Consider the following 15556-nt stretch of genomic DNA (forward strand, 5'->3'; position numbering starts at 1 on the left):
GAGCCATCCAGTCCCGGCCGGCCAGCAGGGCCGAGATCCCCGCCACAACTCCGGCCGCAGCCGGGCTGCTTGTTGGCGGCAGAGATAGCGCCTCGGCAGGTACGGTCGTAGAGCGAGGTAAAGGCGTGTAGCGGTGATAGCTAACCGGACGCAGGTAGATCGGCGATAAGACGGCAGGCGAGGGAAGCAGAAGAGGAAACGCCATCTTAGTAGTGGGCAGGCCGAGCGGAAACGCGCCCGGGTCGGTGAAAGGGTGCCGAGACCAAGGGAGCTGCAGGCCGAGGACCTAGCCAGCGCGCTGCGGCACCTCGACGAGGAGTTCGAGGCGGGCGAGAGGCTGGCCAACGAGCAGACGTGGTGTGCGCCGGTGCCGCGCGAGAGGCAGGTGAGGACGGTGCGGAAGTTCTACCGGGCGTTCCACGACGCTGGCACGCTGCCGATCGCGACCTGCACGCTATGCTACCGGAAGCGGGCCAAGGGGAGCTGAGGAGATGGCGTGGGAGGGTGGGAGGGGGTCGCGGAGCGGTGTTGCGGGGCGGGCGGTCCCCGTTCGGGTGCCAAGCCTGCTTCCCGGAGGGCAGGCCGGTGGCGGTCTGCGCAGAGTGCGCGCGATGGGCCGGGCGTGAGGGGGCGTCGCCGGCCATGCACCTCCATGGGCGGCTCGGCTGCGAGCACGCGTACCCCGACGAGCTAAAGGACCTCACGCCGCTCGAGGAGAAGCTCATCTCGCTCAACTCGTGCTACGGCTTCGTGACGAAGTATAGCATCCCCGGCGGCCAGAGGCAGAGCGTGAGGTACCCGAGGCACGTCAAGGGCCATATCACGGTGTTCCCGAACGACGTGCAGGGCCTGGCTGCCAGGTGCTCCCGCACCCGCTGGTCCGGGTCATGGACGAGATCCACGTCTCGTGGCAGGGCGCTGAGAGGCCCGGGCCGCGGGACCTATCAGGCCTGCTGTCGGTAAGGCGGTCGGCGGTCGAGAGGGCGCTGGCCTGGCTCAAGGAGAACAACCCGCTCTACGGCGAGGTCGAGATCGACGCGGCGGAGATAGCCAGCTGGGGCGCCGCCGCACGGTGCCGCCGGTGGTGTGCGAGCGGCTGGAGCGAAACGAGCCGTCGGCGCGGGAGAGGACGCAGACGGCGCAGGTGGTGCCGCCGTCGGAGCGGGCCATGGACGACGGAGGCGCGGCCGAGATCGAGGAAATCCTCGCGATGCTAAGGCAGGGCCAGGACCCCGCCGAGGGGAGCCGCGACGTCGGGCTCACGTGCGAGGACGACGACAGGGACGGCGCTAGGCCCGAAGAGGACGGGGACGTAATCAATGAGGTAACGTCTTCCGGCATGTTCCCGTTAGATGGGGCGCCAGATGTGGCCGACGCCGAGAAGATTCGCTTCGCCCGCGACGCGGTCGGGCCCGAGGAGCGCGCGCCAGCCCGAGGACGTGGGTAGGGACGGCGGCCAGAGGGCGGCGGGCGACGGCGGCGACGGCGAGCCGTACATACAGGTGCGACGCGGCGAGGATTTCGCCGACTCGGCGGACGCCTCCTTCTTTGCAAAGGCCTTTCCGACCCTGTTCCCTTTGGCTTAGGCGGGCCGAGGCTCGCCGACGAGGACGCCGCGGAGAGAGCGCGGGCCTAGCGTCGGGAACCAGGGCGCCCAGGCGGAGCGGGTTGCAGAGGGCCTTATGTCGACGCGGAACATGAAGCTCCAGGCATGGGCCGACGTCGTGCTGCGGCGTCACGGCGGCCGGTTCGCGACGCACCTATCTTCGCCTTCCTTGTCTTTAACATGGGCGTGCGGTCTAAGAACCGCCAGGCCAGCATGCTAGGCGTAGCGAGGAAGAACTTCGCAAGGGTCGAGGGCCTACTAAAGTCGTTAACGGCGCAGAGGCTCGAGGCGGCCAGGCCGAGCTCGAGGCCACAGGTAAGACTAGCGACGACGGGGTAAAGAGCTCCTCCGGTCCCTCTCCGTGTTCGGCTACCGGCAGCCAATGTCGAGGAGAGCCGCCTTAGTATGCGGAAGAAGATACTATCCTCATCGTTAGGTACGGGGTGCCGGCTATCTGGTTCACGCTGAACCCGAACGACATTACGAACCTAGTAAAGTTACGGCTAGCGGCGCACCGCGGCCGCGACCCCGACGAGGCCGAGGCCTTCCTAAGACCTAGGGACCGCGTATAAGCGGACGCGGCTGGCCATATCGGACCCGATGAGCTCGGCCGTCTTCTTCCACCGGGAGATGACGCTCTTCTTCGAGCACTACGTCAACGTCGGGGAGGAGTCGGTGTTCGGCCACGTCGGCGCATACTACGGGGCGGTAGAGACCAACGAGCGAGGCGCCCTCCACATCCACGGGCTCCTCTGGCTAAGGGGCAACGCGGGCATTGGCGACGCGCTCGCCGGCCCGGACGCGGAGGAGCAGGCGGCGTACCGGGAGCGCATCGTCCGCTACGTAGATAGCGTCTTCTCTGAGGTAAGGCGGCCGCCTTAACACAACCCCCCCCCCCCCCATGCCCCCTATCTGGGGCAGGCTGAGGGGCCTAAGCTGAACCGAGGCCGCAGGAGCTAGACGCAGAAGGTTACTGTGCCATGCAGGCAGAGCGGTCGGCCACGGCGGACATATCGTCGCGGCTCGACGACGTCGCGCGCTTCACGGACACCTTCGACGAGGAGGCCAACTTCTGCGCGGGCGCGACGCAGATCCATACGCATAGCGCGACCTGCGTAAAATACTCGCTCGGCGTGGGGCGCGGAAGGGGACCTCTGCCGGTTTAAGGCGCCGTGGAGGTTGGTGGAGAGGACGGCGCTGACGGCGGACGGGGTGCTCGAGATCCGGCGGACGCATAGCATGGTGAACCGGTGGAACAGGGCGATGGCAGTGGGGCTACGACACAACCACGACATCTCGTTCATCGCGACGCAGCGCAAGACCATGGCCCTAATCTACTATATTACTAACTATGCGACGAAGGTAGAGGACCCGGTGTGGAAGCGTGTGGCCGCCGCGGCCGAGTTCCTTCCTGTGCTAGAGCCGACGGGAGAGGGCAACAGAAGTGGCGCCGACCGCGACGCCGGCCGGGAGGGCGGGGCCGAAGGGGTAGCGACGGCGGCGGACCCCGTAGGGGAATAAGACGAGAACGTTCCTGCTTAAGGCGGCGAATCGAGTCTTTACGGAGCGGCCGCTGTCGCAGGTCGAGGTGATCGCGCACCTCCTAGGGTACCCGGCGGAGTTTAGCAGCGGCTCAGCGTGGGCGTATATAAACGCAAACCAGCTCTACTGGGCCGTCTTCCGCCGGTGGCGGCACCTCCGACGGGCGAGCGGCGCCGAGGCGACGGGCGACGCGCCGGACGAGACGGTCGTCGTCGAGGAGGCTGGCCTGAGGATCCCTCTCGTCGAGGCCTACCGGCACCGGGGCGAGCTCCTGCGGGGCCTCTGCCTTTATGACTACGCATCGCTTGTAAGGTTAAAGCAAAACGGCAGCGGCGCCGACGGTATGGCGGGCTGGGGTGAGGTACCCTTCGCGGAGAGCTGGGCGTCGGGGAAGGGCTGGGTGCAGGCGCTTAGGCGGCCGGGTTGCGGGGCGACTGTATGCGTCGACGGATACCTCAGCAAGGAGTTCAGCGAGGAAGACGACGAGTCGTGCCACCGGAGGTGCGTACTATAAGACGGGGGGCGCCTAAGAGGAAGGCAGAGCAGCTAGGGGCATCGGCTAACAGCATCTAGGGCGGCGGTGCAGCACCTGGCCCTATTCGTGCCGTGGGAGTCCTTCCTCGGCGAGGAGGCAGGCGACATTAACAACATCTGGGCACGGGCGCGGGAGTCGCTGGCGCCGAGGGTCGCGCGGCTCGCAGACAACGTGCAGCTCCTCCGGCGGTCGGCGGAGGACGCGAAGCGCGACGCCAAGCAGTGGGCCGCCACGGCCGAGGAGGGCGGTATGACGGCGCCGCAGGCCGACGACGAAGGCAGGGGCGGCCGAAGGGGCGAGGAGGCATACCGCGCCGGCGGGGCGGGCGACGCGGCTCGGCTCATCGACGTCGTCCGAACGCCGCCAGCGCGGGACAAGTCACGGCGCAGTCAACAGAGCTGCTAGCGATGACGCAGCAGCTCTGCCGGTTCCAGCAGTCGGCGCTCGGGTCGGCGGCCGAGCTCGCGGCGACGGTGGTGGCGGACGAGAGGGCAGGCAGGCGGGTGAACCTACCGGGCTCGGCGCTGTCGGGGCGGCACTGCCGCGGCAAGAAGAGGTGCGGGCCATCAAGTCGCAGCAGAGGAGCGCGGCGCGGGAGCGGGAGCGGGCGATCCAGGGCATCCAGGGCGGCGGGGCGGCGGCGGGCGTCGGGGCCGACCGCGGCGCGGCCCTTCGCGGGGTGATGGGGGGCTTCGGCGAGGACGACATCGACGTAACGGCGGCCGACGGCGACGCAGACGCAGGCACGGCGGCGGGGATGCGCGTGCGGCTCGGCCCGTCGAGCTCGTTCGTCGCCGCCGGCAGGAGCTGGCGGGCCAGCTCACGCTCAACGAGAAGCAGGCCATCGCCCTCCTAATCGTGTGCCGGCAACTCGACCGAATCCGGCAGGGCGACGACGCAGGCGGCGACGGTGGTGGCCAGCTCTGCCTATTCATCGGCGGCGAGGGCGGCACCGGCAAGTCGCGCGTCATCGAGGCGCTCGTCGAGCTGCTCGCCCGGAGGGACCTATCGAGCCGGGTACTGGTTACGGCGACGTCGGGGACGGCGGCAGCGCGGATCAACGGCATCACGCTGCACTCGGCCTGCGGCCTTACGGTCGGCCAGGGCGGCCGGGCGGGAGGGCGACGAGGACATTGACGGCGTACGGCTGGCGGGCCAGGGCGAGCGCTTCGTCGACGGCCGGTCGCGGATGGACTGGCAGGAGAAGGAGGTGCTGGTGATCGACGAGGTCAGCATGCTCGGGGCGCGGACGCTGCACGCCGCCAACGAGCAGCTCTGCCGGCTGCGGGGGTCGGCGCGGGACTTCGGCGGCATCCCGGTAGTGATCCTCTGCGGCGACTTCCACCAGTTCCGGCCGGTGCAGGAACGGTCGATCCTGCTGCCGAGCGCGGCGGTGGCGTGGGACGAGGACGGGGCGTTCGCGGCCGAGCAGCGGCGGCAGCACGACAAGGCGCACGCGCTGTGGCGGCGCTTCACGACGGTCGTCATGCTAGACGAGCAGATGCGGGCCGCCGGCGACCCGGAGCTGCGGCGGCTGCTCGGGCGGATCCGCCGGGGCGAGCAGGACCGGTCGGACCTAGAGCTGCTCAACTCGAGATGCTACCGGCCGGGCAGGCGGATCCCGTGGGAGACGGGCCTGACGGTGGTGACGCCGCTCAACCGGAACCGCTGGAACCTCAACCTAGAGGCGGCGCTCGCGTTCCGGGAGAGGCGGCGGACGGCGGCGCGCGTCTTCCTCTCCGAGCATAAGTGGAGGGACGGCGTGCCGACGGAAGAGGAGGCGGTGCTAATGCTAGGCCAGGGCGACGACAGCGCGACGCCGGTGCCGGCCGTCTTCCTCTTCGTGCCAGGCATGCCGGTCGTCGTGAACCAGAACACGCACCAGGGGCTAAAGCTTGTGAACGGGGCCGGGTACACGGCGGTGGACGTCATCCCCGACCGCGCCTTCCCGGCCACCGCGTCTCGGCGGAGCTCATCATGCACTTCGGCCGCCGGCGGGCATCGTGCTGGCCTCGGAGACGACCAAGGACTTCCACTTCGTCGGGATGCCTGCCGGGACGATCCTGCTAACGCCCATCAGCGTCAAGATCACAGCGCAGCGGAAGCGGCCATGGCAGCGCAACGACGTCAGCCGGAGGGGCCTGCCGTGCGCCGCGGCCTTCGCCTGCACCGACTATAAGGTGCAGGGCGGGACGCTAGAGCGCGTGGCGCTGGAGCTGCGGGGGGCGAGGATGACGACGGTCGAGGGAGGGCGGTGCCGTCGTCGTGCGACCCGTATAGCCTATACGTGCAGCTGTCGCGGTGCCCGACGCTCGACGGCATCATGCTCGTATCAGAGGTGCGGAGCGGGACCTAGTGGGGAACCGGGTGCCTGAGGAGATGACGGCAGCGCAGGCCCGGCTAGAGGAGCTTAGCAGGCAGACAACACAGGAGGCGGCCGACTGGCTCCGCAGGTAACGCAGGCGCCCTGCATTTTCCACACTTCTGACGTAAAAGGAGTGTAGGTTAAGGGCCAGGAGGACGGGCGAAGGGGGTGGTCTGTGGAGGCGTGTGGTCTATGGCGGAGTTAGAAGCCGGGCCGGCTTGGGCACCTTCCTCTATGTGGTCTGCGGCGGCGTATGGTCTACGGAGGCGTTGGAAGCGAACTGCGCAGCTGGAACTAAAAGGGGCAGCAAGGGGCAGGGCATTATGCATTTTTATTTATTAACGAATGAAAAGCGAGAACATCGACGAATCAAAAGCGAGAAAAGAACAACCGACGAATCAAAAGCGAGAACGCCAGCGAATCAGAGGGCGGCATTTGCGGGGGGGAAATCGATGGCGAATTTTTTTTCTCCCCGGGGAGGAACCCTAAGAACCTTTCGTCACTCGTTCCTCGTTCCTCAAGGCACTCGTTCCTCGTTCCTCAAGGCATAGTCAGCCTTCGGCTGAATAACCTCATCAAGCTGTCTTTACAGGTGACTCGGCGCTGGCTCCTGATAGCTTCCCAGGCGACTCAGTGCTGGTGGCGTTTGCTCCTGGGATCATGCCGGCCTTTCGAAGTTCCTCTAAAGCTGCCTGGTAGTCAGCCAAGGCTCGTTGGTAACCGGCCTCGGCCTGTTCTTGATCTTGCATAGCTAGGTCTATATCTCTCTTCCCTGGCTTTGCCCCAAGCTTAAAAAGATTGACACCCCGGAAATAAGCATTTGCGCCAAGCCAACACACCCGGCGGCTGAAGCCAAACCAGTTAGATCCTTCCTCCTGGCATACACCTAATAGACTTTTACTTGGTTAGTAACCCGAAAGGTAAAAAGAAATCAGGTGCATCAGAGACCTGCTTAGGGAATAGGTTTTAGTAATGGTGATATTATAGAGATACGTACTCAAAGAGGAATTTCTGATCGATGATGTCTTTTGCAGTCTCAGTAAAACGGTCCTGAGCCTTATAGTTGCGGTAGGCGAAGTCATGACGGTAGCATCCATTCACAAAGGAGAAGCCTAAGGGATTATCGAAGACGTAGGTGCAGCCATCACTTTCCCAGTCTAAGGATTCTGGATCTTTTGCGTCTCGCTTCTTTAGGAAGTCAGGCATGGCGAGCTCAAAGACATATTGATCTGTGATTGTTTTGATTGTATTTGCGTTGGGCTCCGGAGCCTGCTCATCGCGATCCGTGTTTGGTTTGGGTGCTTTGGCGTCCGGCTCTATCATGCTGTTGCCCTTGCCAGAACTCCTAACTCTGGCCTGAGCAGCAGGGAGGATGACAGAGAAAACAATAGCAGATGCCTTCATTTTGAACGTAGTTTGTTAGAAGATGCGGCAAGAAAAGGGTGGATGCAAAAGACTGAGTGAGAAAAAGAGTGAATGTGAATCTACAAATGAGTGCCAATAAATCATGTCGATAAGTGATGATCGATTGCTCAACGGAACGGGGAATCAATGAATACATATACATTATTCGAGTACTTTTCGTGCCTTAGTGTATAAATCTTCAGCTGAAGAAGGCACGAGCTATGCTTTTACTGGCTAGCGTTAAACTGACATTACGGCTAATCGTCCCGACTCATCTTATGTTATAAGACATCTAACACATGTAATCCCTGTTGATTAGACTCATGACTCTACGGTTAAAAGCCACTCCATGCTATCTATATTGCGTGTCATGCTTTTAGGAGGCCTCAAGAGCGGATGGTGGTTTAATTAAAAGCATTTACAACAGGCTTTGATTCCTTCAGTCCCTCTGCTATAGAGTCATCCGTTTGTTGCAACTTAATAGAAGTCCGTTCTACCATAAAATGTAATTAAACTGCCGAAGGGATCTTAGCACAACTTATACTACCTGGCTATATAGATATAAAGGCGGCCTGGCGTATAACATTAAAAGCCTTCCGCAATAACCATTATAGCTCTTATAGCGTTTAAATGTATTTAGCAGAGGAGTGTCTAGTGTGACGGTCATGCACTGAGCCAGAAGGCTGTGGACTCTATTACGAAGATTCTGCTCTGAAGAAGAGAAAGGAGAACAGAACAGCACAACTGGGTGTCCTCTCCCTAAATATGCCTTCCGTACGTGTGGGCCGTTGGCTCAACAACATGTGGGTCATGTATGCAAGGGGGTGTGACGGTGCTGGGCCGTCACATTTAGGTTATAATCTCCTAAGGATGTGTCGGCTGTATTGTAAACCGTTATAACTCTAGTGATTGTGCCGAGTCTCGTCTGGTGTCTAAACCACGATAATTAACTAGGGGTTGGTTTGCAGCGCGCCTCTTCAACCAGGTCCCAATTTTTAGAACCGGTGCAGCACAAGTCGAATGGACTAGTCGCACTAAAGAAGGAGCAGTACTACCGAGTTACTCGGTATATGTTTGACAATGTCGCCTAGCTAAAACTTCAGCCCATAGTTGGGATTGTAAAACCCAAAGAGGTTGGCGGGGTGAGAAAAGCTCCGCCGGTCTTCCTAGACCGGCTGCCTTTTATTTACCCCACCTAACAGGAGCGCGCTACGCAGGCAAAAGTGGAAATGCGTTCAGCCAGCTGCAAGAAGCTGACATGTGTTAAGCGGCATCTTGACTCAGGGTGATGGTATCGTGCCCTACCAATTCCCCTTCCGCACATCGAGTCAAGCACAAGCACTTGATAAAATTTATGGCGCAGCCGCTAGCGACGTTTTTGGGCCTTGCGGAGTTGCAACTTGTTCAACTTCAGCTCTTCGGGTAGGCTATACAGGCCTCACTGCCTCAGCTCTCGTTGGGTGGATTTTTCAGGCCTTGGATCTTTATGGCTGTTATGGACTCTTGGTTCCTGTTCCTGCGCCCTCCACGATGGTGCTCTTGGGACTTCTATATAAACGATGCACAGTCATGACATCTTGTTCATCTCAAGCATCCGCTCCTCAGCCAACTCTCTACATTCACTGTCACTCTGCACACTCACTCTCGGTCTCTGATATTCACTCGCTCCTCACATTCACTCTCATCTCGACACCATCACATTCCTTTACACCAGCTTACAACAACATCGTCACCATGCGCAGCCCCTGTATCGCACTTCTGGCTTTGCCATTTGCGCTAGTCGCAGCCTTGGAACCTTCTCTGGACCTCGAGGTCTCTAACGATCTCGACGATGAGACACCCCTGAAGCCGATTCCTCAACCTGATAAGAATCTCATGGACCTCAAGAACATTGAGCCAAAGCACGACATTGCCATGCTATGGAAGCAGGATGAGACTGGTTCTGTCAACGTCGCCAGTCAGATGTCACTTCCGACAGTCCTACTCGAGGACATCGGGACCATCGAGAGTGTCGTCTGCGATGCCAACTCGATCAAGGTCATATTCAAGGACAACACGGCGTTCGAGACGGCCCAAGACAAGTGGCCCGGCCAAGGACAATTCCTGTTCGTGACGAATGCTCAGGGAAACTGTGACCAGGAGACCGAGAGAGGGCATCTACCGCGCCGACGGCGTCACGGCCAATCAAGAATCCAAGACGTTTGAGATTGCGGTGCAAAAGACGGATTTCAAGGAGACGACCGGTCCGTCATGGCCTTTGCTCTCATTGAATACATGCGCTGACTAGGAAGCAGAGGACACGGATATTACAGTTGATAGTATCACAATGCCGGGGCTCTCGAGGCGAGCCGAGTTCTCCAAGAAGTTCGAGACGTCGTACGACATGGAGCACAGCAAGGAGCTCTTTAACTACAAGAACGTGTCCCTGGTCGCTGATCATCTCCACATAGAGGCGGGCGTAACATTCTCGGGCAAGATCAAGATGAAGTGGTTCTCCGTCACCGAGTGCTGGTTCGACATGAGCGGCCACGCGGCCCTGGACCTTGGCCTCCAGCTCCAGCTCATGGCGCAGTTTCAGGAAACCATTAGCAAGTCAACGAGCCCGCTCACTTTTCCTCTTCTGGCGGTCCCGGGCATCATCACGGTCGGTCCGGCCGTCCAGTTTGGCGTCGGCATGGACATTGCAGCCATCGCTGCCCTGACCGCCGAGGCCAATGTCAAACTCGACTTCCCCAATGCCCAGTGGCACGTCGACCTCGTCGACGGCGAAAAGTCCAAGTCGGAAGGCTTCACGCCAAACACCGAAGCCAACGTCAAGCTGGGCGGAAGGGCCTCACTCCTCATGGACCCCTTTATTGACTTTCGGTTCATGCTCAACGCGCAGCTCTTTATGGGCCTGGCCAACATTAACGGCGGCGTGGGTATCAAGCCCAAGATTGCCAACACGGTTACCGTCGACGCCAGCAAGGAGGTCTTTAACACCAACCCAGAGGGCGGCGAGCAGAAACCGGCCGAGGCACCCCCTCAGGAACTCCCAGGAGGCAAGGAGGACGCCAGCGGGAGAGCCGGAAAGTCACTCGGCGGCAAGGGCCCCAACTCCATCTTCGGGGACGACGACAAGCCGGACAAGGGCAAGAAGAACAAGAACAAGTTTGGCCGGACCGTTGCCGCGAACACGGTCAGAGGCTTGATCAGCCGCACCACTAAGCCCCGGAAGAGCCAAAAGCAGGCCAAGAATGACGCCGACAAGCAGGAGCTCCAAGAAGACAACAAGCCGTCCAAGACTCCGGAGCAGAAGGCGGCCGAGAAGAAGGCCAAGGAGCTTCGACAGCAGTCCAACGACGTGGCAAAGAGCTGCTCCAACGGCGTGCACCTCAAGAGCGAGGTCCAGCTCGACATCTACGCATTTATCCTCCAGTGGGAGAAGTCAATTTTCCATAAGAACTTTGACCCCTTCTTCGACCAGTGCTACTCGTTTTAGATGGTATTGTGTCTGTCGGCTAGTATAGGCACCGCTGTTAGTAGGTCACCTGAAGGATCAAGAGAGGGCCACCTGAAGGATCATTATGAGGCAATGTATCGGGGACCCCACAAAGACCTCACGTATGGGGCCAGTTTGGTGTCAGTTAAAACTGACAGGTTACAGTGGATGAAAAAGGATGATTGATTGTCTGTTATCACACACAGACCACATGCCATAACTGTTAATTGCGCACCACTTGTTGGAGCGCGCGTTCTACTTTTGGTGCAATATCTGACTAAACGATGGTAAGAAGTTTGCTTCTGTCAGAGGGAGCAGACTGACGGTCTAATCAGCACACGTATAAACTCCGGTGAAAGAGGCAGGTCAGACACAAGGACTTGAGTCAGGTATCGATACAGTACTAGGGGGGACTAAAATTCGTCCTCATCCCCTCCTTCCAGGAGGGGGAACACGACCAGGAAAAGGCCAAGCGACCGGGAAAAAAGAGTAGTACACAGATTTAGTATGATGCAGCCACGTAAAATGGGGTATCCCCCCTTTCCTTCAAGTCCCGCATACTAGACATTTTAGCTCCGCCAATACCGGATATGGTGATTCTCTTACTGTAGCACTAACGCGACATTTTGTCCTCGCCATCTCTCGCGAAGAAAGTAGGCAAATGGACATGGAAAGGGGTCTTTTGTTTGAGTGGCGTATTCTGTGTCGGCTGTCTGTTGCTCCTCTTATCATCTCCCAAGGGGCATGCCAGCCCTATTATATCCATCCTTCCTTCCTTATTAATATCCTGGCTGTCTTCTGGAATGATCTATAGGAAGCTGGCTGCTTCTTTGCCACTTGCCGTGCGCCATGTCAGACTCTTCAGCTCAATCTTCCTATCTTTCAGCCATTCCCGTTGTCATCCAACTCATTCCAGTTGTCATCCAACTAGAGGCTCAACTTTTCTATGCAGTCAGCAGACCTCCCAACCGAGCTTGCAGCTATTTTGACCCTGAGGCTGCTCCTAGTCACCGGATCGTTCGGACCTTCTTCTCGACACCATCCTGCCACCGCAAAGTCAAGTATTTGCTAGAAATGCTTTAATTGAGCTCAAATTAAAGCCATGATTCGACCCAGGCTCAACTTAACCTAGCAGGCAGCTGGCGCCCAATCTCCTCCTCAGCACGGTGGGCAAGATAATAGAGGCGACGATCGCACGGCGGCTCGCCGATACTGCGGAGACGCATCTACTGCTCCCCGAGGGACAGATGGGCAATCGGCCTAGACGCTCTACGGAAGTAGCAGTCCATATTGTCGCAGAACTGGCGCGCACGGCGTGGGATCGAGGCGGTGTCGCGTCCCTTCTTCAACTCGATCTCAAGGGTGCTTTTGACAGTGTAGACCACACCTGCCTCCTCCAGGCTTTAAAGGAGAGGAATCCCGGAATGGCTCTAGCTTGGATCCGGAGTTTCGTAAGCAACAGAACAGCTCGCCTACTCTTCGACGGCGACGCGTCGGACCCCTCAGCATACACGCAGGCGTCCCCCAAGGATCCCCGCTTTCCCCGATCCTCTTCCTCTTCTATATCGCCCCCTTACGACGCTCTCGAAGCAACGGCGGGAACAATACTAGTCGGCTTCGCGGACGACTCGAACATTCTCGCCTTCGGCAGAACCACAGACGAAACCGCCGAAAGGCTCGAAGGAGCATGGTCTGCATGCGAAGGCTGGGCGCGCGCTGTAGGGGCAGCGTTCGAACCGGCGAAAAGCGAATTACTGCACTTCACACGCGCCCACGCCCCGCCCGAGACGTGCGTTCGCCTCGGCAACACCACGATAGCGCCGTCAGAGTCCTCCCGCTTCCTCGGAGTTTGGCTTCACCGCAAGCTCCAATGGGGCCCTCACCTTAAGCAAATCAGACCAAGTTTCAGCGCCAACGGGTGGCACTTACCGCGCTCGCTGCGTCTGCGTGGGGATGTCGACTCTCGCGCGCACGGGAGATCTACACCAAGGTTATCCGCAGCGCCATCGTCTATGGAGGCCCAGCCTTCCATACGCCTACGCCATCGAACGGACGCCCAAGGGGAGTGGCTCGTGCGCTCTGCAGCCTACAAACGACGTGCCTTCGCACCGTCGCCGGCGCGTATAAAGCCACACCAACCCGCAGCCTAGAAACAGAGACCGAAGTCCCGCCGCTTGACCTCTACCTCAACGAACGGCTAGCGAGATTTCAGAGTCGACTCGAGACCTCGGGGATGGCGGCGCGCCTGCGTCTGGCCTGCGCAAAAGTCAGCAGCGTGCTTCGAAAACGCAAGGGTCCATGGCGCAAACCCGGAAATGACGGCGAGGAGTGGCAACAGCGCTGGTGCATAGGCTCGACGGAGCCTCGTGAAGCTCTATGGCGTGAATGGACGAGAAGGTGGGAAAGAGAGCTGCGAGACGCGAAGGCACGCCATCCTCGTCGCGCCCTCCAACCATCAGACACGGAAACGCCCCCTCCGAAGCCCGGGAGAAGGCTGAAGGCCCACGCCGACCTCTACAAGCACGAGAGCTCCACGCTTATCCAGCTCCGCACGGGGAAGATAGGTCTTAACAGCTTTCTCTATCACAAGAACGTTCCCAGCGCGACGACCCCCCTCTGCCGGTGCGGTGGCGGGGAGGAAACAGTGTTTCACGTCTTCCTCCGCTGCCCCCTACAAGCTGACAACCGCAGGCTCCTCCCAGCCGCCCTCCGCACTGACGCCGACCTCCGCGCGCTTCTTATGCGACCCGACACAGCCCCATACCTCGTCCGATGGTTTCTCAACTTTCGGCCGATACCCCACTACAAGGTAGCAGCAGATCTCGCAAGAAGCTGGACCGCCAGCGCCGCGACAACGACACGATCACGAGCGGACGGAGAGTAGAAAGAGAACAAGGTAGCAGTGAAGGTCTTTACTCTTGTCGGCTCCCAATCCCAAACAGCCGCGAAGGGCCTGCACGCACTGCCGGGCCTCGACCCCACAATGGTGTCAATGGCCCCCGCCCTTAGTACGGCTCACACTCGGGAGCTTGGCGGGCCGTGGACGACCGACTGAACACCAGCAAGAAATTCCTGAGAAAGGAGGTATAAGCGGGATAGAGTTCTCCGTCGCGCTGCGCGCGCGTTGACGGCTATTCGGGTACAACGCGCCTACGGGACCTGACGCCCCGGCCCAGTTTGGGACGGAGGTCCCCCACCTGCACCAGGCTGGCGGCTGCGACCCAACATGCTCAACATCGCGACGACGGCGGCCCGCGGGCCGAGGCAGATGAGAAGGTTGTATATAGGTTTTCCTCCTGGGCCACCGGGTTTTTCCTATATAGGTAACGCGTAGAGGCTCTAGAGCCTGCAGGCTAGCTAGTGTAATAAACTACTACTACTACTAAAGCCATGATTCCTTCAACGTCCCATTTATCTGCGGTCCAGAAATGGATCGATTCTAAAACCAACCTGCCTATATTTCAACGCAACATACCTCAGAACCTCGAGGAGCGCACTGTCGCTGGTGCGGAGCTATACAAAGAGGGATTTTACCGGACAATCAGAGCGGCGGCACAGGCGCTAGACGTGCCGTACAAACGACTATGGTCTCGTGTCCAAGGGCATCAGCCAGTGCAGCAGAATGGGGGCTTGAATAAGCTCTTCTCGCCGTCAGAGGAGCGAGATTCTCTGCTGGTCTCATCGCCGCATCACACAAGGGCATCATATCACAAGTCGCACCCTACGACAGCACGCCAACGCCATTCTTCAAGCTAAAGGGGAAAAGCCGACTATATCAACAACCTGGGTAAAGAACTTTATCAAGAGGAACAAAAAGCTCTTTCACGCTAAAAAGGCAGCATCGCGAGATGCTAAGCGTAAGGCAATGCAAGACCGGGTTCGTGTGGAAGCCTTCTTCCGTGACTGGCGAGAGTTTCTTATAAGGCGCCGTATCGACTATCGAGCCTCGCAACGTCTGGAATTTTGATGAGACCGGCTTTATGATTGGATACCTTAATAAGGGGACTTTTGTGTGGACTTTCAACGAGATTGAGACCCCAATCCTTACAGATTCTCACGATACAGTCTCTATTACGGCCATTGAGGCTATTTCCGCATCAGGGAACTTCATTCCTTCATTTTTAATCCTCCCAGGCGTTCATATCCCTCTTCAATGGACCCAAAACGCACTTGACGGCGAGACAACCCTCACAACAAGCCTAAAGGGGTACATGAATGATATTATAGCGATTGAGTGGATTGAGCACTTTGAGCGGCATACACGACCCCGGAATCCGAAGGAAATTAGAGTTCTACTTATGGACGGATGCGAGAGCCATTTTACTAGCGACATCGTCCACTTTTGCAAGCAACATTTGATCGAGCTTTTCCCCTTGCCGCCGCACCTTACACATCTACTTCAGCCTCTCGATGTAGGTGTATTCCGCTCATATAAGTACTGGCACCAGCAAGTCTTATATCGGGAGGTTGCCGATGGAGCCACTGACTTTAAGAAGACTGATTTCTTATTCCATCTTCAAGAGGTGCGGAATCGAACGTTCAAGAAGTCTACAATCCTCTCTGCCTGGCAGAAATGTGGCCTCTTTCCCATAACCTGAGCATTGTTCTTGATGAGCTTCAAGA

At 59.1% G+C, this 15556-nt stretch overlaps 3 protein-coding genes across 3 annotated transcripts; 2 read left to right on the forward strand and 1 right to left on the reverse strand.

The window, feature by feature from the left end:
- Window positions 1-642: 642 nt before the first annotated feature.
- Window positions 643-5862, forward strand: HRG_11859 (PIF1-like helicase domain-containing protein; the record flags this gene model as incomplete). The annotated part of the gene is made up of 15 exons (XM_044870329.1): window positions 643-789; window positions 861-1072; window positions 1129-1405; window positions 1461-1580; window positions 1650-1747; window positions 1827-1921; window positions 2166-2470; window positions 2560-2721; window positions 2774-3067; window positions 3120-3649; window positions 3722-4071; window positions 4121-4446; window positions 4488-4778; window positions 4843-5722; window positions 5771-5862. The coding sequence occupies 15 exons, from the start codon at window positions 643-645 to the stop codon at window positions 5860-5862; spliced, it is 4179 nt and encodes a 1392-aa protein (XP_044714573.1).
- A 1167-nt stretch (window positions 5863-7029) lies between these two features.
- On the reverse strand, window positions 7030-7452 carry HRG_11860 (prokaryotic phospholipase a2 domain-containing protein; the record flags this gene model as incomplete). Its single annotated transcript, XM_044870330.1, has 1 exon — window positions 7030-7452. One exon carries the CDS (start codon window positions 7450-7452, stop codon window positions 7030-7032), a length of 423 nt encoding a protein of 140 aa, XP_044714574.1.
- A 1734-nt stretch (window positions 7453-9186) lies between these two features.
- On the forward strand, window positions 9187-10933 carry HRG_11861 (uncharacterized protein; the record flags this gene model as incomplete). Its single annotated transcript, XM_044870331.1, has 3 exons — window positions 9187-9512; window positions 9592-9695; window positions 9747-10933. The coding sequence occupies 3 exons, from the start codon at window positions 9187-9189 to the stop codon at window positions 10931-10933; spliced, it is 1617 nt and encodes a 538-aa protein (XP_044714575.1).
- Window positions 10934-15556: the final 4623 nt, after the last annotated feature.

This window comes from Hirsutella rhossiliensis (assembly GCF_020360975.1).
Source record: "Hirsutella rhossiliensis strain HR02 chromosome Unknown scaffold00024, whole genome shotgun sequence".
NCBI lineage: Eukaryota > Fungi > Ascomycota > Sordariomycetes > Hypocreales > Ophiocordycipitaceae > Hirsutella > Hirsutella rhossiliensis.